At 43.6% G+C, this 25,077-nt stretch overlaps 1 protein-coding gene across 1 annotated transcript in view; it reads right to left on the reverse strand.

Annotated features, from left to right (window-relative positions):
* The window catches only part of LOC126146307 (chondroitin sulfate N-acetylgalactosaminyltransferase 2), a 158,872-nt gene that overhangs the window by 97,586 nt on the left and 36,209 nt on the right, over positions 1–25,077 (reverse strand). Inside the window, exon 3 of the mRNA XM_049915615.1 lies at positions 2,811–3,142. Within this exon, the coding sequence (XP_049771572.1) occupies positions 2,811–3,142 (332 nt within the window). The remainder of the gene's footprint in view (positions 1–2,810; positions 3,143–25,077) is intronic.

Genomic DNA, 25,077 nt, shown 5'->3' on the forward strand with positions numbered 1-25,077 from the left:
TAGGTTTATGGAGGTAAGTGTCGCCAGACCTGTACCCACTGGATGCGGCACACCAGTGAATATTGGGAGGTCTGTTTGTGGGCTCGGAGGTGGCGTCCTGTAGCGTCGCAGACTCGTTCCATCCTGTTCAAATTAGGTGACTTTAATGGTCAAGATATCAACGAGAGTTCACTATTATATTTTCTCACAATTGTATCACGATTGTGGCCTTGTGACACGGACATATATCGTGATGGAAGATGCCATTTTCGTCTTGGAAGGTATCAAGAAAGAAGGTATGTAAGTGGGCCGTAATAATGTTCACATTGTTCACAAATGTCGTGGTGCCATCGATTACTAACACAGGTCCCAATGAAAACCACGTGAATGGCTAGCGTCTGAGGTGCGAGGCAAGTTTTCGACAGACTCTTGCCTGTATGACGGCACATCCCAAGAAGACGACCACCCTTATGTAACAGGAAACGTGGTTTAACCGACCAGACGACGCATTTACAGGGCTATTCAAAAAGAAGGAACGGATTTCAGACATTTATTTCTTCCAAAGAACAAAAGATAGAAACACAATTGCGAAGTTACTGGAAAGGAAAAACTTGCAATTTTTGTACGCCCAATGTGATCACCATTCGTTATACGACAAATATCAAAACGGAGGCTCATTCCCTGCCACACACGAAGCAGCTGGCCTCATTTAGGTAACGCTGGACGTGCTTAGAGAAGATAAACTTCATCGCTGTTGGCCTCCCAGATCTCAGGACCTCACACCTTGTTACTTTTATCTGTGGGGTTACGTAAAAGACCGCGTTTTTATTCCCCCCCCCCCCCCCATGTCTGACACTCTTGAAAGTCTGTAACATTGCATTGTTATTGTTGAAGTTGTGAATTTGAAACCGAGAGACCAGCTACTTTGTGCGTGGCAGGAAATGAGCCTCCGTTTTGATATTTGTCCTGATGAATCCTTCTAGGGTTATCAGCCGAGTGGTGGCGTCGTCTTGTCGCAGCATTTCAATGAGTTTCGTACCCCCCCCCCCCCCAGAAGATGATGGGTACGAGTATCATTGAAACGCTGCGACAAGACGACGCCACCACTCGGCTGATAATCTGAGAAGTAACTCCGAGAGAGACTGCAATCGCAGATATTTGTCACGTAACACATGGTGGTCACATTGAACGCATAAAATTTGAACCTTCTTTCCAGGAGCGTTGGAATTTTGTTTGTATCTTTTGTAGTTTGGAAGTAATAAATGTTTGAAATCTGTTCCTTCTTCCTGAAGAGCCCTGTACATTGATCCACTGCCTAATTTTGGTGATCCAGTGCTCACTGCAATCGCAGTCGACGATGTAATTGTGCCAACACGTGAAAATGCAGTGGTCGTCTGGTGCAGAGCCCCACATTCAACAATGTGCACTGAACAGTGTCCCTGGAGCGGAACTGTTCTCTCTTGTCAGATCTGCCACAGATCATAGCAAATCAGGCAGGCTTCAAGCCTCCACGTTATACATTTATACTCCGCAAGCCACCCAACGGTGTGTGGCGGAGGGCACTTTACGTGACGTTGTCATTACCCCTCCTTCCTGTTCCAGTCGCATATGGTTCGCGGGAAGAACGGAAGGTTATACAGGGTGATTCAAAAAGAATACCACAACTTTAAAAATGTGTATTTAATGAAAGAAACATAATATAACCTTCTGTTATACATCATTACAAAGAGTATTTAAAAAGGTTTTTTTCACTCAAAAACAAGTTCAGAGATGTTCAATATGGCCCCCTCCAGACACTCGAGCAATATCAACCCGATACTCCAACTCGTTCCACACTCTCTGTAGCATATCAGGCGTAACAGTTTGGATAGCTGCTGTTATTTCTCGTTTCAAATCATCAATGGTGGCTGGGAGAGGTGGCCGAAACACCGTATCCTTAACATACCCCCACAAGAAAAAATCGCAGGGGGTAAGATCAGGACTTCTTGGAGGCCAGTGATGAAGTGCTCTGTCACGGGCTGCCTCGCTGCCGATCCATCGCCTAGGGTAGTTGACGTTCAGGTAGTTACGGACAGCTAAGTGCCAATGTGGTGGCGCTCCATCCTGCTGAAATATGAATTGTTGTGCTTCTTGTTCGAGCTGAGGGAACAACCAATTCTCTAACATCTCCAGATACTGTAGTCCAGTTACAGTAGCACCTTCGAAGAAAAAGGGACCAAAAACTTTATTGGCTGAAATGGCACAGAAAACGTTCACCTTAGGCGAGTCACGTTCATACTGAGTTGTTTCCCGCGGATTCTCGTCGATTCACTTCTGCCGTACTCAAAAACACAAAAAGCTTTCTGTTGAGCGGTCGCCATCTTAGCATCAACTGACGCTGACGCCTAGTCAACAGCGCCTCAAGCGAACAAATGTACAACTAAATGAAACTTTATAGCTCCCTTAATTCGCCGACAGATAGTGCTTAGCTCTGCCTTTTGTCGTTGCAGAGTTTTAAATTCCTAAAGTTGTGGTATTCTTTTTGAATCACCCTGTATTATGTTTCTTTCATTAAATACACATTTTTAAAGTTGTGGTACTCTTTTTGAATCACCCTGTACTTTGGTTAATTTATTCGGAGCTATGTGACATACTGCTGGATTTGCTATCCTGTCAGGGTTTTCACGGAAGGTGTCGGGTTTGCCTGACACCTCACAGCTTTCCATACGACCCCGCAACGAGACCAGGTGGCACCGAATCTTGCGGTGGGCTGTCGTCATAATATTTTGGCTCGCCACTGTACACGCCCGTACGCTTGTCACAGCGGAGTGAGGAGGCCGGGGGCGGGTTACCTGCGGTCGTTGCGGAGCGCGATGCGGACGAACTTGTCGATGAAGGCGCGGAAGGCGGCGGTGCGGCCGGCCAGCGGCAGCAGCACGTGCACCACGGGCTTGTCGCGGCCCGCCGCCGGCACCGGCTCCACGGCGAGCGCCTGCAGGGGCGCGAACGGCCGCGCCAGCGACACGCGGGCCGCGCCCGGCCGCCCCGCGCGGAAGTACAGCTCGTACTGCGTGCCCGTGGTCGGCTCCGTGCGGTACACGCCCTCCGAGAAGTCCTCCAGCGAGTAGCGCCGGCCGCCGCCGCCGCCGCCGCCCGAGCTGCTGCTGTTGAGCGTCTCCAGCGCCTGGGGGGTAGACAGCCCACATGGCACTAGAGCGTCGCGGGAAGCCGGCATCAAGGCGGGCACCTTTCTCACTCAATAGGCTGACTCAGTTGTTCGATGGAATGGGCCTGCGGCAGGAGCATGTCGAGTCTGTGAGAGTCGGTTACGATCATCCATTGCTGAAAACTTTTACAAGTATCTACATTTTGCGTTATTTGATCGTTGCTGATTCACAAAGGCGCATTTCTGTTGGCAGTCATTTGCACACAGTATTTGGCAAGTTACAAGGGGATTATGTCAAGTCGCTCTCTTTGATTTTCTCCGCACTTTGAGTGGATATCATTTCCCAGATCAGGACGACTCAGTTAAGTGCGTTTTCCTTTGAAGCCTGCAATATTTTTCAGGTCTGTTACATAAAAAACATTTTAATTCCTTAACACTGTTGCCAGTAGCCGAATTGTATCGTCAAAGTTATGTAATTGTGATATCACTCACTGATTGAAATCTCCCTAGCTGTTCTTTTTATTTTTATTTAAATTCCATGTCTATTGACAAATGAAATGTTAAATGACTACTACTCAATCATATTTTTAATGAATAATCTTTAATGTTTAATTGTTAATCGCAAGAAAATTCTTATATTTACAATAAATTAAAATTTAAGGGGCTCCGGAAAGGCTCAAAATCATGAAAAGTTCAATTTTTACTTTTTTTGCGTTTTCTGAATCTGCAGACTATTACCTTTTAATAGATATATAATTTATTCAATTCCGAAGACTACAACTATTTTTAAATATTTTTTGAAATGTGTTCTACATGGGCGTGACCCACTGTGGCGTTGTGCGATATGTTAATTACCATGGTGACGGTGATTCTAAAAGTTTCAAACATGTTCAAGGACTGAAGCCCTATGGTGATGATGTTGTAGTGCAGAAATTTGAGTGTATTGGACACGTACAGAAGTGAATGGGAACAAGACTTCGGCGACTGAAAGCTTCGTACAAAAAACAAAAACTCAGTGATGGTAAAGGGTTGGATGGGAAGGGAAGGTTAACTGACAGTGTAATTGACAAAATACAGAACTATTATGGAATGGCTATTAGGCAAAATACACAAAGTGTCGACGAAATGAAGAAGGCTGTTTGGGCTCTTTGTTTTCATACTTCTTCAACCGATGAAAATCCCCAACATAGCTTGTGTCCCAAAGAAGAAGACAGTTGGTGTAAATATAACAAAGGATTGCTAACTGGTGAAGTGTACACTCATAAGCATAGTCTGCCTCATGCAATAATGGAGGTGATAAAACCTATTTTCAGAGACTTAGCAGCACCTGAACTGTTGAAAAAGTGTATTCACGGAAAAACTCAAAACCCCAATGAAAGTGTAAATAGTGTTATATGGTCGAGAATCCCCAAGACTGTATTTGTTGGAATAGAAACACTTCACTTTGGTGTGTATGATGCTGTTGCGACTTTCAATGATGGCAACATTGTAAGGTGCAAGGTATTTAGAAATATGGGAATGAAGATAGGTTCTAACATGGTACGAGCGATGCTTGCTTTAGACAAGGAACGCCTTCGGGCTGCAGACAGGGCTGTAAAGAGTCTAGAAATACAAGCAAGAGTAAACAGGAGGAGGAACAAGAGGAAGCTGGAGGAGGAGTTTGCAGAGGATGAAGATAATCCATCCTATGGACCTGGAATGCAGTAAAAAGTTAATCCAATCTTTGTCGCTCGATTCCCAAAACTTTTATTTTCTCATACTAATTACATGTTTTCTAAGGATCTTCCAAACATATTTGTTTCAAACTTTCAGTAAATGTTACACAGTACCTTCTGCATAATTTAACACAGCCTTTTTCCAAAAAAACTGTATATTTTTGAATATATAAATAAAAAATTACAAAAAAATTTTGCGATTTTTCATTACAATTGAAAAAAAATCATCTTTAATAACTGAACTAAAATTTTGTAAAATCCCTGTGTTAAGTTGTAGCCCATATTCCAATAAATAATCTGTAAAAAGTTCAACTTCCTACCTCAAATACTTTGTGAGGAAAGATATAATTTATAAGCGTTATTTTAACATTGCAAGTATAGGGCGTTCCGGAGCCCCTTAATAGAAACGTGTGAAACGACTAAAAGAAGATGAAACACATTTTTTAATCCATATAGACGGAACAGTAATATCGTAGTATATAATTCTGTATTATCGATGTATATAATTCTTTTTCTCGCAGAACAGTAACGCATTTCACGTCTCTGAATCACTGCTTGATCTATTTTTATACGATCAGTAATTAAAAATAAAAGACGTTATCTTTATAAAAATTCTGATTCAATATTCGTTAATTAACATTTGATACAAAATGCAAGGAAAACAAGTCCCTACCAACGAGAACTGAACTGGAAAATTTACAACTGCCAGCTTTATACGCTACACATTCAAGACCTGAAAGTAATGTTAATAAACTCGAAATGTTTTTTTACTTAACAGCGCTTGGAAATACGTTAATCCTGAAACGTATTTTTTCGATTTGTTTTAGTTGTCGACTAATACGTTTGATTACAAACGCAGGTGTAAATGGGACTTTCACATACTTTTCAGCCTTTCTTGTACCCATGAAGGAACTGAAAACGGCGAAAGAGGCTGGAATCAGCTGATCGTGTACGATGTATGCACTTCCACCAAAAGAACATAGACAAACAAAGGGAAAACGAAGCCACTTCACAATATTCAGCAAGCAGTTGGCCCCAGTTTGAAGACATTAGGTCAACACTTTGTTCTGTGCTGAATAGTAGCTATTTTGCTGTCTCACAAAACAGTGTTCAATTTGGACAATCAAATTTTTAAAGCTGAATTTATTTCCTTTCATGAGACATTTTACACAGCTTTCTTATTTAGTAGTATCTGACATTCAGAAAATATTATAATACGTTATCTGGGACACAATTATCTTAACGATGGCTGATTTATGGAATGGCATGGGACTTGGGAAAAGATCGAAAAACATGCGACGTAAATGACAGGTGGCACTGGGCTGTAAATGCAAGGGTCTTAAAGCAGAGTTTGTAACTTTTGTAGTACTCTCCGGAGACACAGTAATGGTTAGAAGAAACCTCAATATCTTGCAAAGACTTTTATAAGAAACAAGTCTTGAAGCATCTTACACGAAGACTGAATTAGCCACAACATGAAAGATGATTCGATTTGCTTGAATACAGATTACAGAACTTTATTTACCACCTCGGTGTGGACATGATGGTATGAGAGAGAGGCCAATAAACGAAGGGCGAAAAACTTGGAGATGTTGGAAAGAGAGAGCGGGAAATTCTGAAACAAATACTTACACAATTAATTGTGCTTATATGGTCGTTGTGCACACATCACTCTATGGAGTCGCCAATCAATAAATACTTATACCATTCAGACAGTGCAAGGATTCTCTTGTTCAGCAGCTGGCACTGCTCATCAAGCGAAGTCGGACAGCCAGCTATGCGAGTTTCCTGGTTATAACAGGTGTTCATTGCACGCACACACACACACACACACACACACACACACACACACCAGAATCAGTGTCACTCTGATAGCGGCTGGAATACCGGTGAAGCCAAGCGTACCGTTGCCAAAATCCTGAAAAGCAGTCTAAGCGCTATGATAATTTCCAGTACTGCATACAAGGCACGAAATATAGCTCGAGCGGTATGTGTCGGCTCACTAGTGCGGCTAAAGCGGGCTAAATGCAACAAAGCTTTGTGTCACAGAAATTTCGCTCAGACTGAAAAACTTACGGGGTTGGAAGGATATCAGTAAGGTATCTAAGGCCATTGTAAAACTTACGGAGAATGCGACGCTTAGCAATCCATTTGTGGTTACTGTCTCCAGCCGGAGGACTTTTTTGTTACAAAAAAAGAAAGATCCGAACACATATTAACACAACGAATAGAAGTATTTCCAAATGTAGCTGCACTCAAATGAAAAAAAAGAAAAAAAAAAAGAAAAATGCATCTGATGTCGTGAAGATGAGAAAAAATATTTAACGAATTTGAAGACTGGAACATCTACAACTTTTCCAAAAAGGGATTACCACTGACATACGAAAGAACATTCTTATACTTTCGCAATAATGTAAAAATAAATTGTCAGCCGAGAAGAAAAAGGACCTGAACAGATGCTGCCGTATCTGAAAGTAGGTAATAGAACATTTTCCGAACAGTTACTCAATTAAAATTGCTTTATGCTCTATAAAATTAAAAGAAGGATTAAAATTAATATAATCACAGGATTGTCTACTTGTAAAATGTTTATTATTAAGAAAAGTGATAAATGCTTGAGCTTTCTTTCATTGGCACTTACCTCGTTTCTGCCAATACCTGTATGGCATGGCATTTATCATGTTCTGCGTTTTTCAGAATAAAATGTTTATTTTCGTTGATAAAAGGAAAGAAACTTAAAAATTTCTATGGTTATATGACTATTACTGTAGGCAATAAATAAAAATTTTGTTGAAGTTTCTTCATCAAAATTTTCTGTAAAAAGAAATTAAGTAACTGGTGATCATTCTTTTTGTACTTGGCCCGTTATTGATTTCCATTTTACAGCTGCGAAAGCGTTGCTGGTGTATGATTTTTTGCACGAACATAGCTCTCGACTGTGTTCCATAAATTTTCGATGGGATTCATGTGGGTCGACCTCGGTGGCCAAATCATTTTCCGGAATTATCAAGATTGTTCTTCAAACCAATCACGGACAATTGTTGCCCTGTGACATGGTGCGTTATCATCCATAAAAATTCCTTCGTTGTTCGTGAACATGAAGTTCATGAATGGCTGCAAATGGTCTCCAAGTAGGCGAACAGAAGCATTTACAGTTAATGATAGGTTAAGGTGGACTAAACACAGCCCGCACCATTATGGAGCCACTACCAGCTTTCACAGTGCCCTGTCGACAACTTGGATCCATGGCTTCGTCAGGTGTGTGCCACAGTCTAACTCTACTGTCAGCTGTCGCCAACTGAAATCGGGACAGGCCACGGTTTTCCAGTCGTCTAGAGTCCCACCGCAGTGGTCACGAGCCCGGAAGAGTTGCAGTATTGCGGTGTTGGGGCCTTAGCAAAGGCACTGGCGACGGTCGTCTGCTGCCACAGACCACTAACGCAGACTTCGCCGCACTGTCCTAAATCATGCACTTTTCATACGTCTCACATTGATTTCTGCGGTTATTTAACGCTGTGTTGCTTATATGTTAGAACTGGCAACTCTAAGCGAACGACGCTGCTCTCTGTCATTAAGTGGAGTCCGTCGGCGACCACGTCGTCCACGGTGAGAGGTAATACCTGAAACTTGGTGCTCCCGGCACACTCATGACAATGTGGATCTCGCAATATTGAACTCCCTAACGATTTTCGAAATGGTATGTTCCACGCCTATAGCTCCATATACAGGGTGTTTCAAAAACGACCGGTATATTTGAAACGGCAATAAAAACTAAACGAGCAGCGATAGAAATACACCGTTTGTTGCAATATGCTTGGGACAACAGTACATTTTCAGGCGGACAAACTATCGAAATTACAGTAGTTACAATTTTCAACAACAGATGGCGCTGCAAGTGATGTGAAAGATATAGAAGACAACGCAGTCTGTGGGTGCGCCATTCTGTACGTCGTCTTTCTGCTGTAAGCGTGTGCTGTTCACAACGTGCAAGTGTGCTGTAGACAACATGGTTTATTCCTTAGAACAGAGGATTTTTCTGGTGTTGGAATTCCACCGTCTAGAACACAGTGTTGTTGCAACAAGACGAAGTTTTCAACGGAGGTTTAATGTAACCAAAGGACCGAAAAGCAATACAATAAAGGATCTGTTTGAAAAATTTCAACAGACTGGGAACGTGACGGATGAACGTGCTGGAAAGGTAGGGCGACCGCGTACGGCAACCACACAGGGCAACGCGCAGCTAGTGCAGCGGGTAATCCGACAGCGGCCTCGGGTGTTAGTTCGCCGTGTTGCAGCTGCGGTCCAAATGACGCCAACGTCCACGTATCGTCTCATGCGCCAGAGTTTACACCTCTATCCGTACAATATTCAAACGCGGCAACCCCTCAGCGCCGCTACCATTGCTGCACGAGAGACATTCGCTAACGATATAGTGCACAGGATTGATGACCGCGATATGCATGTGGGCAGCATTTGGTTTACTGACGAAGCTTATTTTTACCTGGAGGGCTTCGTCAATAAACAGAACTGGCCCATATGGGGAACCGAAAAGCCCCATGTTGCAGTCCCATCGTCCCTGCATCCTCAAAAAGTACTGGTCTGGGCCGCCATTTCTTCCAAAGGAATCATTGGCTCATTTTTCAGATCCGAAACGATTACTGCATCACGCTATCTGGACATTCTTCGTGAATTTGTGGCGGTACAAACTGCCTTAGACGACACTTCGAACACCTCGTGGTTTATGCAAGATGGTGCCCGGCCACATCGCACGGCCGACGTCTTTAATTTCCTGAATGAATATTTCGATGATCGTGTGATTGCTTTGGGCTATCCGAAACATACAGGAGGCGGCGTGGATTGGCCTCCCTATTCGCCAGACATGAACCGCTGTGACTTCTTTCTGTGGGGACACTTGAAAGACCAGGTGTACCGCCAGAATCCAGAAACAATTGAACAGCTGAAGCAGTACATCTAATCTGCATGTGAAGCCATTCCGCAAGACACGTTGTCAAAGGTTTCAGGTAATTTCATTCAGAGACTACGCCATATTATTGCTACGCATGGTGGATATGTGGAAAATATCGTACTATAGAGTTTCCCAGACCGCAGCGCCATCTGTTGTTGACAATTGTAACTACTGTAATTTCGAAAGTTTGTCTGCCTGAAAATGTACTGTTGTCCCAAGCATATTGCAACAAACGGTGTACTTCTATCGCTGCTCGTTTAGTTTTTATTGCCGTTTCAAATATACCGGTCATTTTTGAAACACCCTGTACCATTCAGTGTTCAATATCATGCGGGCATAACCACGTCGGACACCTTTTCACATGAATCACCTGGGTACAAATGACCTTCTGCCCATGCACTGCCCTTTTATACCTCGTGTATGCGATACTACTGCCATTTATGTATATCACTATCCTATGACTTCCGTCATTTCGGTGTAAAAGGACTCTGAAGAGCAGGTGAACGGAAATGATAATAAGCAGCCTCCCATGTTTAGTTCTACGGTTATGGTACTACGTGACCAACGTAACACTCTGCTACAAAATGTAGACCAGACACCATTTTTAAAATCATGCACTACCTCTTCAAGTTATTGATGCGTAACAGCGCAGGTCAGTATGGTTTTACAGAGCATGTTCGGGCGAAACTCAGCTTCCCCGTTTGTCGGACGATATCCTCCGAATCTTGCGCCAAGGGCAACAGGCCGATTCAGTATTCCTAGGTTTCCGGAAAATATTGACATAGAGCCTACTGCAGACTGTTAACGAAGATCCTAGCATGCGAAATGGGTTCCCATATGGATGGGTGATACTGTATAATCCAGTGCGTTAACTTCGACGGCTAGTGTCGATCAGAGAAAAGGATACCATCTGGAGTGCTCCAAGTAAATGTGATAGGGTGGGTTACCGGATTACCTCACTCGCCCTGTTGCACCTGTTTCTTTAGATTTATGGATCATATTCCGCAGCCGATTTATTGACATGGTGCCTCTTCGCAGCTGTTTCCGTCGACATTAATCCTCCAGTGCAGCGCTGATAGTGATGCTGTTCTGATAAAACAACTTTACCAGCAGCGCACCGTCTCTCAACAGCCACTGTGTTTCAATGGAAGACTGCAACTTGCTGAACCCTTTACACAGGCAGTTACCTCAGAAAAGAAATCAATACGCGTCCACAAGCAACAAACAGCTTACTGAAGTCTAAACGGTAAACATTTCGCATTTAGGTCCATGCTTTCACCTGGTGGCACAAAGTGGAACTATTTTTTCAGCATAGTTTCAGCATCGTGCAAGTATACAACTCGCACTATAGCACTTGAGACACCGTCAGTTTAATGATAACCGTCCGGTATATCTATGGGCTTTGAATTTTTAGTAATTCGAAAAGCTATGCTTGCGCGAAAATATGAAAATCTGTTCTGTCGTTCTGTTGTACCGCGGTAGGTCGTTGTTTAGGCGAGCCCAGCCCAGCGCAGCCCAGCCAGCCGGGCAGAGGCAGCTAAGCTGACGGGATAGAGAGTAGAGCGCTTCTGTTCACAATAGGCTCACGTCGCTCGGAGTGCCTGAGCTCCATTACTGTAGGGGAGGCCTGCGGGCTCATTGTTAGCTGAACTGCTCGAGAGCAGCAGACAGGGAGGAACAACAACAGCTTGACAACAAGCTGGTAGAACATATTGCCTAACCGTCTGAATCGAATAGCGCACCACAGTCAAGTACTTCGGTTGTTTTTGTTTATCCGGAACGAAAGCAGTAATTATGAAACAAAATTACTTTACACGAAGAATACATGCGTATATGCAGAATATGTACAGAAACCAGATGGCAGTTATAAGAGTCGAGGGGCATGAGAGGGAAGCAGCGGTTGGGAAGGGAGTGAGACAGGGTTGTAGCCTCTCCCCAATGTTATTCAATCTGTATATTGAGCAAGCAGTAAAGGAAACAAAAGAAAAATTTGGAGTAGGTATTAAAATCCATGGAGAAGAAATAAAAACGTCGAGGTTCGCCGGTGACATTGTAATTCTGTCAGAGACAGCAAAGGACTTGGAAGAGCAGTTGAACGGAATGGATGGTGTCTTGAAGGGAGGATATAAGATAAACATCAACAAAAGCAAAACGAGGATAATGGAATGTAGTCGAATTAAGTCGGGTGATGCTGAGGGTATTAGATTAGGAAATGAGACACTTAAAGTAGTAAAGGAGGTTTGCTATTTGGGGAGCAAAATAACTGATGATGATCGAACTAGAGAGGATATAAAATGTAGACTGGCAATGGCAAGGAAAGCGTTTCTGAAGAAGAGAAATTTGTTAACATCGAGTATAGATTTAAGTGTCAGGAAGTCATTTCTGAAAGTATTTGTATGGAGTGTGGCCATGTATGGAAGTGAAACATGGACGGTAAATAGTTTGGACAAGAAGAGAATAGAAGCTTTTGAAATGTGGTGCTACAGAAGAATGCTGAAAATTAGATGGGTAGATCACATAACTAATGAGGAAGTATTGAATAGGATTGGGGAGAAGAGAAGTTTGTGGCACAACTTGACCAGAAGAAGGGATCGGTTGGTAGGACATGTTCTGAGGCATCAAGGGATCACCAGTTTAGTATTGGAAGGCAGCGTGGAGGGTAAAAATCGTAGGGGGAGACCAAGAGATGAATACACTAAGCAGATTCAGAAGGATGTAGGTTGCAGTAGGTACTGGGAGAAGCTTGCACAGGGTAGAGTAGCATGGAGAGTTGCATCAAACCAGTCTCAGGACTGAAGACAACAACAACAACAACATGCAGAATATATCACGTAAACGTTCCATCCCTTTTATTCCATGAGCCATTCTTTCAAGATATCTAATCGAAACTTTCGGCTTATAATAGTACACAGACGGGGGCGTAATTTTGTTGCATGGGTAGGACTCTTGGAGCCGTGCTGGCTCGGCCTTGTAGCGGTTTCGTCTCTCGATGACGATCTTTGTCTGGAGGTCCGCCGGTGACGCCAGCGATGGGGACAAAAGCCGAGGAGCAGGAAGGTTTTGAGTAGTGAGTGTGTGGCGTGCAGAGCGACTCAATCTGGGGCATGAGAAGTTTGGAGTTTTTGATGGTACACGGGAGAACAAATCGACTCCTGTGAAGTCGTCGAGCCTCGTTTTGACGGTCGGTTATTACCTGTCCGCATGATGTTTTGGAAAACACACCAGCGTCTTGTAGTTTATTTGGCCCATTCGACACTAGTGAAGGCGGTTCAGTCCCTTGTGGGCTTAAGGAATATAAAGACTGCGGCCATCCTGTCCAAGTTAACTAATTTCTAATTTCCGTGTATGTCCTTGTCTCTAGCTCTTCCCCTCCCCCTCCCCCCTCCACAGGTGTGGCTTATGCAAACATCATTCATAATCAACAGCAGCTGGTTAAAAGATATTTGGTTAAAAAGTGATAAGTGAATTTTGACTAACTGTAGCTGCTTATTCAGTGACTGCTACTTGTCTTTAAAGTTCTGAGTATTATTGTCTACTGAACGACAGTGGGTTCACAAGTAATAGGTGCTGTTTCTAATTCATTTGCTTGAAATCTGATTAGGGAATTTTGTTTAACCGTAGATAAATCTTCAGTAACAGTTAATTCGTTTTAAACTTTCCTACCTTTGCTGTCTATTGAGTGACAGTGGGTTCATAAAAAATGGCACCTGTTTAAAAATCATTAGTTTGAAATCGGATCAGATTATTTTGGTTAACTGTAGCTAACTATTCAGTGACAGTTAATTGTTTTTAAAATTCTGTACCTTTTCTGTCTACTGAGTGACAGTAGGTTCATAATTAATGGCACATGTCATTTAGTTTAAAAAAAACAGTGAATTTTGGTGACTGTAATTAATTGTTTTTAAAATTATGTACTCTTGGTGTATAGTTAATGGCTGACGGCTTATAATTAGTGGAAGTAATTTTTCTAAACTGTGCTCTATCAGTTTCACTGTTGACTGTTTCTAAAACTCATTTGGCATTAATAAAGACAAGTTACGTATTACAGATGATAAACGCTGAAGCAGTTATGTGGGACACCAATCATTCCTCTAGGGTGACTAGATTCCAAATCTTCCCACCCGAACTCCTAGTTATCACTCTTTACTCTTGTAGCAACGGAAATACAGAAGAAAGTATGTCGTTATTTAAATGGAGCGAAATAATATTCATTTTATAAAACGCAACAACTATTTCTTTCTGCAATCTATTTTATTTGTTCAAGAAGCGTTTCATCTTATAGCAGATCCACTGGATTTAATCTGAAATAATACAGCTTTGTTTATATAAGATACTTATAGACTGGAAAAGAGTTCACGTCATAATTTTAAGCAGATAAATTACTGCTTACAGCTTTTCGTTTTTCCGAACAAAATCTACTTTCCTTCTCATCGGGTCTTAGACTGGAGATCGCACTGTCACTTATAAAACATCGCAACGTTTTCACGTTACCACCTCACAATTTTTAAATAAATGAGTTATTACTTACAGTTATTCGTCATGACGGTGACATAAAAATGCGCAGATGTTTTATGAGTGGAGTGATAGTGCAACCTCTAAACTGTGAACAGATGAGAGGAAATGAAGATTTCGGCCGGAAAAAACGGATAACGGCAAGTAGTAATTTCAAAAAGGATAGAGTCCTGGCTGCAAAATAATGACATTTAATAAGGCGTTTCACACATCGGAGCATCGTCAGCTAACGTAGTATTCCGGAAATATGCATTCGGCAAAGCGTGCGATGCTGGTGTGTTTAAGATCTCGCTCATTTTGACGAATATCTGATGACGCCCCGAAAGTGTGAAACGCGTTATTAAACACTCCGTCTTCAGGCCACAAGTGGCCCATCGGGACCATGCGACTGCCGTGTCATCCCCAGCTGAGGATGGGGATAGGAGGGGCGTGTGGTCAGCACACCGCTCTCCCGGTCGTTACGACGGTTTTCTTTGACTGGAGCCGCTACTATTCGTTTCGAGTAGCTCCTCAATTGGCATCACGAGGCTGAGTGCAAACCGAAAAATGGCAACAGCGCATGGCGGCCTGGATGGTCACCTATCCAAGTGCCAGTCACTCCCGACAGCGCTTAACTCCGGTGATCTGACGGGAACCGTTGTATCCACTGCGGCAAGGCCGTTGCCGAAACGCGTTATTAAATAATTATTATTTTGCCACCAAGACTGTTTTCGTTTTGAAATAATTCGTAATGGTTGCTTTACCAGCCAGCCAATGAAGTGGAAAAAATATTAAAATAGTTATTTATTTTATAAGGCTTGACGTGGTCAGGAATGTGGAAGAGCGATCTTAATTTTCAATATATATTTTGTCTAGAGTTTATACAATTATATGACCGGTTTCGATTGTGCTAGCAGTCACCCTCTGATCATAAAATATCAGCACGGAGAATGTACTGGTAACACGTCACTTGCTGTACAATCAAATACTGAGCAATAATAGTTTTTGAATCAGTACTTGACTGTACAACAAGAGATGTATTTCTCTCTGAAATGATATTTAATGATCACAAGATGATGGGTAGTACAATCGAAACCTATAAACTCGCGATCTAGAAGAATAAAGCTGGTGTTTACCAATTTATTGATTTATTTAAAAATCTGTAAGTATCCCACATAAAAGCAGAACTGATTTATTTCAGATTAAATCCATTGAATATGTCTTAATGTAAAATGCGAAATGCTTCTGGAATGAATACAATAGAATGGAGCACGAAAAAGCCATTTGGACTTATAAAACGAATAACTGTGTCGTTGTATTTAAAGAAAACTGTAAATGCTTCAATGTACCGGTTGCCACACGCTTTAAGTGCCTTACCCGTGCAACAAAATGACGTATCCGTTTGCATACTAACATGCACCGGAGGTCTCGTTTCTACAACTCGATCCGTTCATGAAATAAGAGACGAATCACGCTGTGTATATAGGCGGTGGCAGCAAATACATGCCACCCATAATACACCCAGAACGATTAACTATACAGGGTGCCCCAGGAGGAATGGTCATTGTTCATGATTATGACAGGAATCATCATTCGAAGTAAAAAGGTTTAGTAAGAATGGGCTATGAGCATATCTTCATCTTCGATATAGTGAAACATATATCTTCTACTGTAAATTCTTTGTGTTCCACACTTTGAGATGTGGCAGTATGGACCAAAAACAGAAAAAAAGTTCAGTAATCATAGGCTCTAAAGTACATATCGTAAGAGCTAGGAGCAATTTTTCATCTTCGTTACAGTGAAGCATATCTCTTCTAATAAAAAAATGCTCATATCTGATAAGGTATGCACTTCAGAGCCAGTTCACGACACAATTTTGTTTCGCTCCGTACTACCACTTCACAAAATATGGCATGCAAAGAGCTTGCAAATAGAAAATATTTGTTTCCAGTATCGAAGATAAAGTAGTGCTCATAGCTCTTAACGTACGCATTTTATATCCCATGTTTACTAGAAATTTTTGCTTCGAATGATCGTTTCTGTCATAAACCTGAGCATCGATAATTTATCGTGGTATTCCCTGTATAGAAATACGGTTTTCCGTAAGTCATACCGGAGAATACGCTAAATTTTCCGACGTGCACGAGTAATTTTTGACGATTATAGTTGTCGAATTATGATACGATTTTAATTGTTTTCAAGGAATTTAATACTTTTTTCTGTGGCATTGGAAAGAGCATTAGAACGTGGCTTCAGTGACATGTGTTGAACTCTGTCACAAGGGAAGATTTACCACTAAGGTCTGTCGTATTGCACCAAATGCAAACAGATACGTGACTCAGCTATCGTTCTTGTGTTTACTGGTGCCTAAGGTCCATTTTTGGAAACTGGAGGAATCACCGCTTTTTCTATCACTAGAGACTAGGTCTATTGGCTGCTACAGACTTTTTCGATGAAACTGAGGTAAGAAATGAATTATTCGATTCCAACAGTGTCTGTTGCATCTTTCGCTTTCATAGTCCTGACTGTTTTTCGGTGGCAGGGGTGCTTATTTCAGTTTCTCTCAATTGTGAGTGTGCGCGGGCATCACACATAGTTACCGTAGTTAGCCAGTCTTCCGGCTACTTTCGTACTGTGTTCATTCTTCACTGCGCCAATCTTTCCTTTCTCTAATACGCACTACATCCATCATATTCTACAATCTATTTTCCGAATTTTAAGTTTCTGTTTGCCCTTAAAAGTTTCTTTTCAACTGCTTCCATTCTGTTTCAGGTAACTATCCCCGTATTATCGTGAGAATATTCTTAGAAAACTTCAAGGGCCGTATTTCAAAGTAGGATCGACACTATTCTTCAGTTTACTACGTGTCTGTCACAAAGAGATAGTCACATAAATTCGGGCTCGAACAAATAACAGTTGGCACAGAGGTGCCACTATCCTTCAAAGATTTGATACGAAGAAACCTTGTAGGTACGATTCACTGTGAATAATAGGAATAATAGAATGGTAAATGTAGAGATTTCACATGATCACTGCGGGTGGGAGAAGGTGCATTTCAAAGCGTATTAACGAGGATATCGGGTATTGTGTGAATGGAGAGGAGGGGAGGGGAGATTAAGATAAGAGAGAAACACGCGGTAGGCGGCACAATAGTTTTGTATCCAACTGGACACAAACACAAATTTTTTTGAAAGCGCACGATAGGCGAGTAGTGCTATACGGTGTTCACAGTAATTTTCAAACTGGTGCGGAACAAGTTCGCAAATGTTACAAGCCAGCAGACGGCGATGCACAACTTCAGCCTGGAAGTTGGGAGCTGATAAATTCCAGAACGGGCACCAAGTCCATCGTAAGCAATATGCAGGGTAATTACAAAGTCCGTGAAACATTTCAAACAAAGCGGTAGAGATAAATGGTCACGAACAACTTAACAAAGTATACGGTACGTGAGAGAAATAATCTCTCAAAGTAGTTTTTTTTTTGAAAGTTTATAAGTTTTAGAAATACACTCCAGGAAATTGAAATAAGAACACGGTGCATTCATTGTCCCAGGAAGGGGAAACTTTATTGACACATTCCTGGGGTCAGATACATCACATGATCACACTGACAGAACCACAGGCACATAGACACAGGCAACAGAGCATGCACAATGTCGGCACTAGTACAGTGTATATCCACCTTTCGCAGCAATGCAGGCTGCTATTCTCCCATGGAGACGATCGTAGAGATGCTGGATGTAGTCCTGTGGAACGGCTTGCCATGCCATTTCCACCTGGCGCCTCAGTTGGACCAGCGTTCGTGCTGGACGTGCAGACCGCGTGAGACGACGCTTCAACCAGTCCCAAACATGCTCAATGGGGGACAGATCCGGAGATCTTGCTGGCCAGGGTAGTTGACTTACACCTTCTAGAGCACGTTGGGTGGCACGGGATACATGCGGACGTGCATTGTCCTGTTGGAACAGCAAGTTCCCTTGCCGGTCTAGGAATGGTAGAACGATGGGTTCGATGACGGTTTGGATGTACCGTGCACTATTCAGTGTCCCCTCGACGATCACCAGTGGTGTAGGAGATCGCTCCCCACACCATGATGCCGGGTGTTGGCCCTGTGTGCCTCGGTCGTATGCAGTCCTGATTGTGGCGCTCACCTGCACGGCGCCAAACACGCATACGACCATCATTGGCACCAAGGCAGAAGCGACTCTCATCGCTGAAGACGACACGTCTCCATTCGTACCTCCATTCACGCCTGTCGCGACACCACTGGAGGCGGGCTGCACGATGTTGGGGCGTGAGCGGAAGACGGCCTAACAGTGTGCGGGACCGTAGCTCAGCTTCATGGAGACGGTTGCGAATGGTCCTCGCCGATACCCCAGGAGCAACAGTGTCCCTAATTTGCTGGGAAGTGGCGGTGCGGTCCCCTACGGCACTGCGTAGGATCCTACGGTCTTGGCGTGCATCCGTGCGTCGCTGCGGTCCGGTCCCAGGTCGACGGGCACGTGCACCTTCCGCCGACCACTGGCGACAACATCGATGTACTGTGGAGACCTCACGCCCCACGTGTTGAGCAATTCGGCGGTACGTCCACCCGGCCTCCCGCATGCCCACTATACGCCCTCGCTCAAAGTCCGTCAACTGCACATACGGTTCACGTCCACGCTGTCGCGGCATGCTACCAGTGGAGGAGGAGGAGATTAGTGTTTAACGTCCCGTCGACAACGAGGTCATTAGAGACGGAGCGCAAGCTCGGGTGAGGGAAGGATGGGGAAGGAAATCGGCCGTGCCCTTTCAAAGGAACCATCCCGGCATTTGCCTGAAGCGATTTAGGGAAATCACGGAAAACCTAAATCAGGATGGCCGGAGACGGGATTGAACCGTCGTCCTCCCGAATGCGAGTCCAGTGTGCTAACCACTGCGCCACCTCGCTCGGTGCTACCAGTGTTAGAGACTGCGATGGAGCTCCGTATGCCACGGCAAACTGGCTGACACTGACGGCGGCGGTGCACAAATGCTGCGCAGCTAGCGCCATTCGACGGCCAACACCGCGGTTCCTGGTGTGTCCGCTGTGCCGTGCGTGTGATCATTGCTTGTACAGCCCTCTCGCAGTGTCCGGAGCAAGTATGGTGGGTCTGACACACCGGTGTCAATGTGTTCTTTTTTTCTATTTCCAGGAGTGCAGATTCACTGAACTGTGAATTACTTTTGGAGCAGCTGTATTGGGTACAGCTATCTATCAGTCGGCAACATACAAATATTTGTGCCAGACCGGAACTCGAACCTGGATTTTCCACTTTTCGCGAGCAATCGCCTTAACCACTTAGCCTATCCGGGCACGTTCCTCTGACCTACCCAGACTCCATGTGACACGCTGTTCTGATTCCTTATGACATTGTCTAAACTTTTCATCTAACAGACTTTTCAACTTCACTAGTATTCCCTCACCAGGAAGGATGAAACTATGAGCAATCGAGACTACTATTGTTATTATCGTCGTATGCCCTGCCGTCGAAATAATTTCCGAAATTTTTCCTTGGACTGGGAATTATTTTAGCAACGAGTGTGTTGGGTAATTCTGTATTACCTATATGAAAATTTGTGCCAGATTGCGACCGCTCGCGATAGGCAAAAAATCCGCGTTCGTGTCCCGCCCGATCTGGGACAAATTTTCATGATGTGTAGTATAGCTACACCCAGTACACTCGATGCTAAGGGAATTCGCCGCTGAGCGGCTGCAGGATCGCTAAGTAAAATATGTTCAATGTGTCCGTCATTCGTCACACGGCACACATTTAATCGGTGGTCCAATTCTGCCTACTACCGACCCAGAATGTCAGGAGTGACGCTAAGAGCACCTGCTGCCATGTGATGTTGCAAGTCTTCGATGTTCTCTGGTCGAGGTGGAACATAATTCCTCTCCTTGTTGCAAATCCACAAGAAAAAATGGCAAGGCGTCAAGTCCGGTGAGCATGGCGTCACTAGATTGCCAACAAATCGGCGGCCGGAACACAGCCCACCCTGCAACGTCTCGGCGTCTCTCTCGGGTTATCTTGTATTCAATCGTCGAAAACTGGATTCTGTTGGGAAGATGAAATCTCTGCTATAATTTTCAAGTTGGGTCATAAGCCACAATTGCAGCATGTAGAGATAGGTAGTTCTCTCAGCGAAGAAGACGCCTCTATTAAGCGTGTGTGGCGTTGGTTGACCTTCCTCGAAAGATGAAAAGTGATTCCGTCATTCAACATTAATTTTCTTGCGAAGTCGTCATTTTTAAGATTGTTCTGCGTATCATTGCAGAACAGCTATAACTTCCAGAACGAGATTTTCACTCTGCAGCGGAGTGTGCGCTGATATGAAACTTCCTGGCAGATTAAAACTGTGTGCCCGACCGAGACTAGAACTCGGGACCTTTGCCTTTCGTGGGCAAGTGCTCTACCGAGTTCGAGTCTCGGTCGGGCACACAGTTTTAATCTGCCAGGAAGTTTCATATCAGCGCACACTCCGCTGCAGAGTGAAAATCTCTTTCTGGAAACATCCCCCAGGCTGTGGCTAAGCCATGTCTCCACCGTATCCTTTCTTTCAGGAGCGCTAGTTCTGCAAGGCAAGGTTCGCAGGAGAGCTTCTGTAAAGTTTGGAAAGTACGAGACGAGGTACTGGCAGAAGTAAAGCTGTGAGTACCGGGCGTGAGTCGTGCTTCGGTAGCTCAGATGGTAGAGCACTTGCCCGCGAAAGGCAAAGGTCCCGAGTTCGAGTCTCGGTCGGGCACACAGTTTTAATCTGCCAGGAAGTTTCACATCAGCGCACACTCCGCTGCAGAGTGAAAATCTCATTCTGGAAACATATCCCAGGCTGTGGCTAAGCCATGTCTCCACCGTATCCTTTCTTTCAGGAGTGCTAGTTCTGCAAGGTTCGCAGAAGAGCTTCTATAAAATTTGGAAAGTAGGAGACGAGGTACTGGCAGAAGTAAAGCTGTGAGTACCGGGCGTGAGTCGTGCTTCGGTAGCTCAGATGGTAGAACACTTGCCCGCGAAAGGCAAAGGCCCCGAGTTCGAGTCTCGGTCGGGCACACAGTTTTAACCTGCCAGGAAGTTTCATATCACCGCACACTCCGCTGCAGAGTGAAAATCTCATTCTAGAAACATCCCCCAGGCTGTGGCTAAGCCATGGTATCCACCGTATCCTTTCTTTCAGGAGTGCTAGTTCTGCAAGGGCCTTGGGAGAGCCAGTCCTGACAAAACTCTACCATTTGGTGAGCAAGATGTATGAGACGGCGAAATACCCTCAGACTTCAAGAAGAAGATAATAATTCCAATCCCAAGGAAAGCAGGTGTTGACAGATGTGAAAATTAGCGAACAATCAGTTTAATAAGCCACAGCTGCAAAATACTAACACGAATTCTTTACAGACGAATGGAAAAACTAGTAGAAGCCGACCTCGGGGAAGATCAGTTTGGATTCCGTAGAAATACTGGAACACGTGAGGCAATACTGACCTTACGACTTATCTTAGAAGAAAGATTAAGGAAAGGCAAACCTACGTCTCTAGCATTTGTAGACTTAGAGAAAGCTTTTGACAATGTTGACTGGAATACTCTCTTTCAAATTCTAAAGGTGGCAGGGGTAAAATACAGGGAGCGAAAGGCTATTTACAATTTGTACAGAAACCAGATGACAGTTATAAGAGTCGAGGGGCATGAAAGGGAAGCAGTGGTTGGGAAGGGAGTGAGACAGGGTTGTAGCCTCTCCCCGATGTTATTCAATCTGTATATTGAGCAAGCAGTAAAGGAAACAAAAGAAAAATTCGGAGTAGGTATTAAAATCCATGGAGAAGAAATAAAAACGTTGAGGTTCGCCGATGACATTATAATTCTGTCAGAGACAGCAAAGGACTTGGAAGAGCAGTTGAACGGAATGGACAGTGTCTTGAAGGGAGGATATAAGATGAACATCAACAAAAGCAAAACGAGGATAATGGAATGTAGTCGAATTAATTCGGGTGATGTTGAGGGTATTAGATTAGGAAATGAGACACTTAAAGTAGTAAAGGAGTTTTGCTATTTGGGGAGCAATATTACTGATGATGGTCGAAGTAGAGAGGATATAAAATGTAGACTGACAATGGCAAGGAAAGCGTTTCTGAAGAAGAGAAATTTGTTAACATCGAGTATAGATTTAAGCGTCAGGAAGTCATTTCTGAAAGTATTTGTATGGAGTGTAGCCATGTATGGAAGTGAAACATGGACGATAAATAGTTTGGACAAGAAGAGAATAGAAGCTTTCGAAATGTGGTGCTACAGAAGAATGCTGAAGATTGGATGGGTAGATCACATAACAAATGAGGAGGTACTGAATAGGATTGGGGAGAAGAGGAGTTTGTGGCACAACTTGACCAGAAGAAGGGATCGGTTGGTAGGACATGTTCTGAGGCATCAAGGGATCACCAAGTTAGTATTGGAGGGCAGCGTGGAGGGTAAAAATCGTAGGGGGAGACCAAGAGATGAATACACTAAGCAAATTCAGAAGGATGTAGGTTGCAGTAGGTACTGGGAGATGAAGAAGCTTGCACAAGATAGAGTAGCATGGAGAGCTGCATCAAACCAGTCTCAGGACTGAAGACCACAACAACAACAACAACAGTTCTGCAGGGTTGGCAGGAGAGCTTCTGTAAAGTTTGGAAGGTGGGAGACGAGATACTGGCAGAAGTAAAGCTGTGAGACCGGGCGTGAGTCGTGCTTCGGTAGCTCAGATGGTAGAGCACTTGCCCGCGAAAGGCAAAGGTCCCGAGTTCGAGTCTCGGTCGGGCACACAGTTTTAATCTGCCAGGAAGCTTCAGCTGTAACTTCATTGTATAGGCCTGAAGAAGACGTGATTGGAAAGTCAGAAGGTTGCCTAACAAAACAATATCAAAACAACGCTCCTGAACCCAGGATGGAGTTACATTTGCTTCACTGTGCTATTGGTTGTTTGGTTGATTTGGAGGGCGAAACTGAACAGCAAGGTAATCGATCCCATCGGAATAGGGAAGGATGGGGAACGAAGTCGGCCGTGCCCTTTGAGAGGAACCATCCCACCATCTGCTTGAAGCAATTAAGGGAAATCACTGAAAACTTAAATCAGGACTGTCGGACGCGGGTTTAATGTGTCGTCCTCTCGAATGCAAGTCCAGCGAGCTTACTATTGCGCCGCCTCGCTAGGTGCTATGCTACTGTAAAGTTGCGGTGTACTATGAAACTTGCCGTTCGAGGTTTCTCGTGCAATCATTACCGATTGTCAACGGGCAAATTCTACCACACAAAATGCTTTAACGGCATGATTCGCCGCCATTTTTAGTAAATACTGTTGGTAGCGCCCCTGTCGGCGACTTCCCGAACTCTGTTGTCGGAACCACGTTCAAAAAAAAGTTTTGAGAGTGTGTTTTCACGTGCTGTATCTTTCGTTACGTTCTTTTCAGCCATTTACCTTTACCGTTTTTTTAAAAAAATGTTTCATGGAGTTGATAATAACCATTTACAAGTTCAGACCAGTAACGGCGTCACAAAAAAGGCCCTTTGTTTTCAAAAAATATGGTAGAAGATTTGGAGATGAAGAAGCTTGCACAGGATAGAGTAGCATGGAGAGGTGCATCAAAGCAGTCTCTGGACTGGAGACCTCAACAACAAACAGGGAAGCCTGCTATGTTTTTCCCAATTACCTTCAATTTAGCCGCCAAAACAAAACCAATGTTTATTCAAATCAAATCCTTTCTTGTAACATCGAAGATTGGAACCTGGCTGAAGTTGAAGTGAACAGAGCTAGTTAGAAGTAGTACCATAACTCAAAACTGTTTAGATCGCCTTTGACAATATAAATAAACAAAAGGCTCTGCATCTTTACTTACATGCTCATATTGAAAGACCGAAAGGATGCTGCTCATGTCTACAAATTTACAACTGAAGGCTGCTTCACCATTAGGTGAAGTAATGTGGCGTATGGTCCGATGATTGCAGAGCAAACTTGAATGAAGACAATGATAGCGAAAAGTGGTTTAACTCACGGACGTGGGTTTTCAGATTCTGTGCTTCCAAAGCACAGGATATTTATCAAAAAATTGAAGAATTCTATGGTATACCATCAGGAACAAGTGAGCAGCATGTGGATCTAAGAGATTCACTCAAAGATCGAAATTCACCACACAGTGGCAAATTGAATGACTGGCAGTTAAAACATACTCATTTTGCAAAATGTAATGTACTTATGTCAATAAGCAGTGGCGTAATTGGTGATGAATGGCTGAATTGTCATGAAGCATTAGTAGAAGGAATTAAACGGATATTAGCAGAATTAAAGAAGAGAACTCTAAAACCGTCTCATTTCAAAGCAACCCCAAGGCTGCACTACGGCTTTCAAGATACGGATGAAGAGGATTTCTACCATGAACTCGTTAACATTTCTTCACAGACTGTGCGTTATCAAGCTACCTGATAAAGACTTGATGTTCTGTTTCTCATTTGAACTTTCCCCCATACCCAATGTTCACAGAAGACGGTCTCAATAAGGGTACAAAATTATCTCTCTGTAATGCATCCACACTTCTCCAACAGAATCACCCAAAATAGTAAAAAGCTGTATGGTGGATGGTGGTCGCCTGCTACATAAGGGTGTCTGGCACATCAAAGGAAAGTTGGAACCATCCGTATGAAACGTGAAACCTATTCGAGAAAGTACCACGAATCAGAAATCACAATTATATTTGAAACTTCCTGGCAGATCAAAACTGTGTGCCCGACCGAGACTCGAACTCGG

This window comes from Schistocerca cancellata, chromosome 1 (assembly GCF_023864275.1).
Source record: "Schistocerca cancellata isolate TAMUIC-IGC-003103 chromosome 1, iqSchCanc2.1, whole genome shotgun sequence".
NCBI classification, from domain to species: domain Eukaryota; kingdom Metazoa; phylum Arthropoda; class Insecta; order Orthoptera; family Acrididae; genus Schistocerca; species Schistocerca cancellata.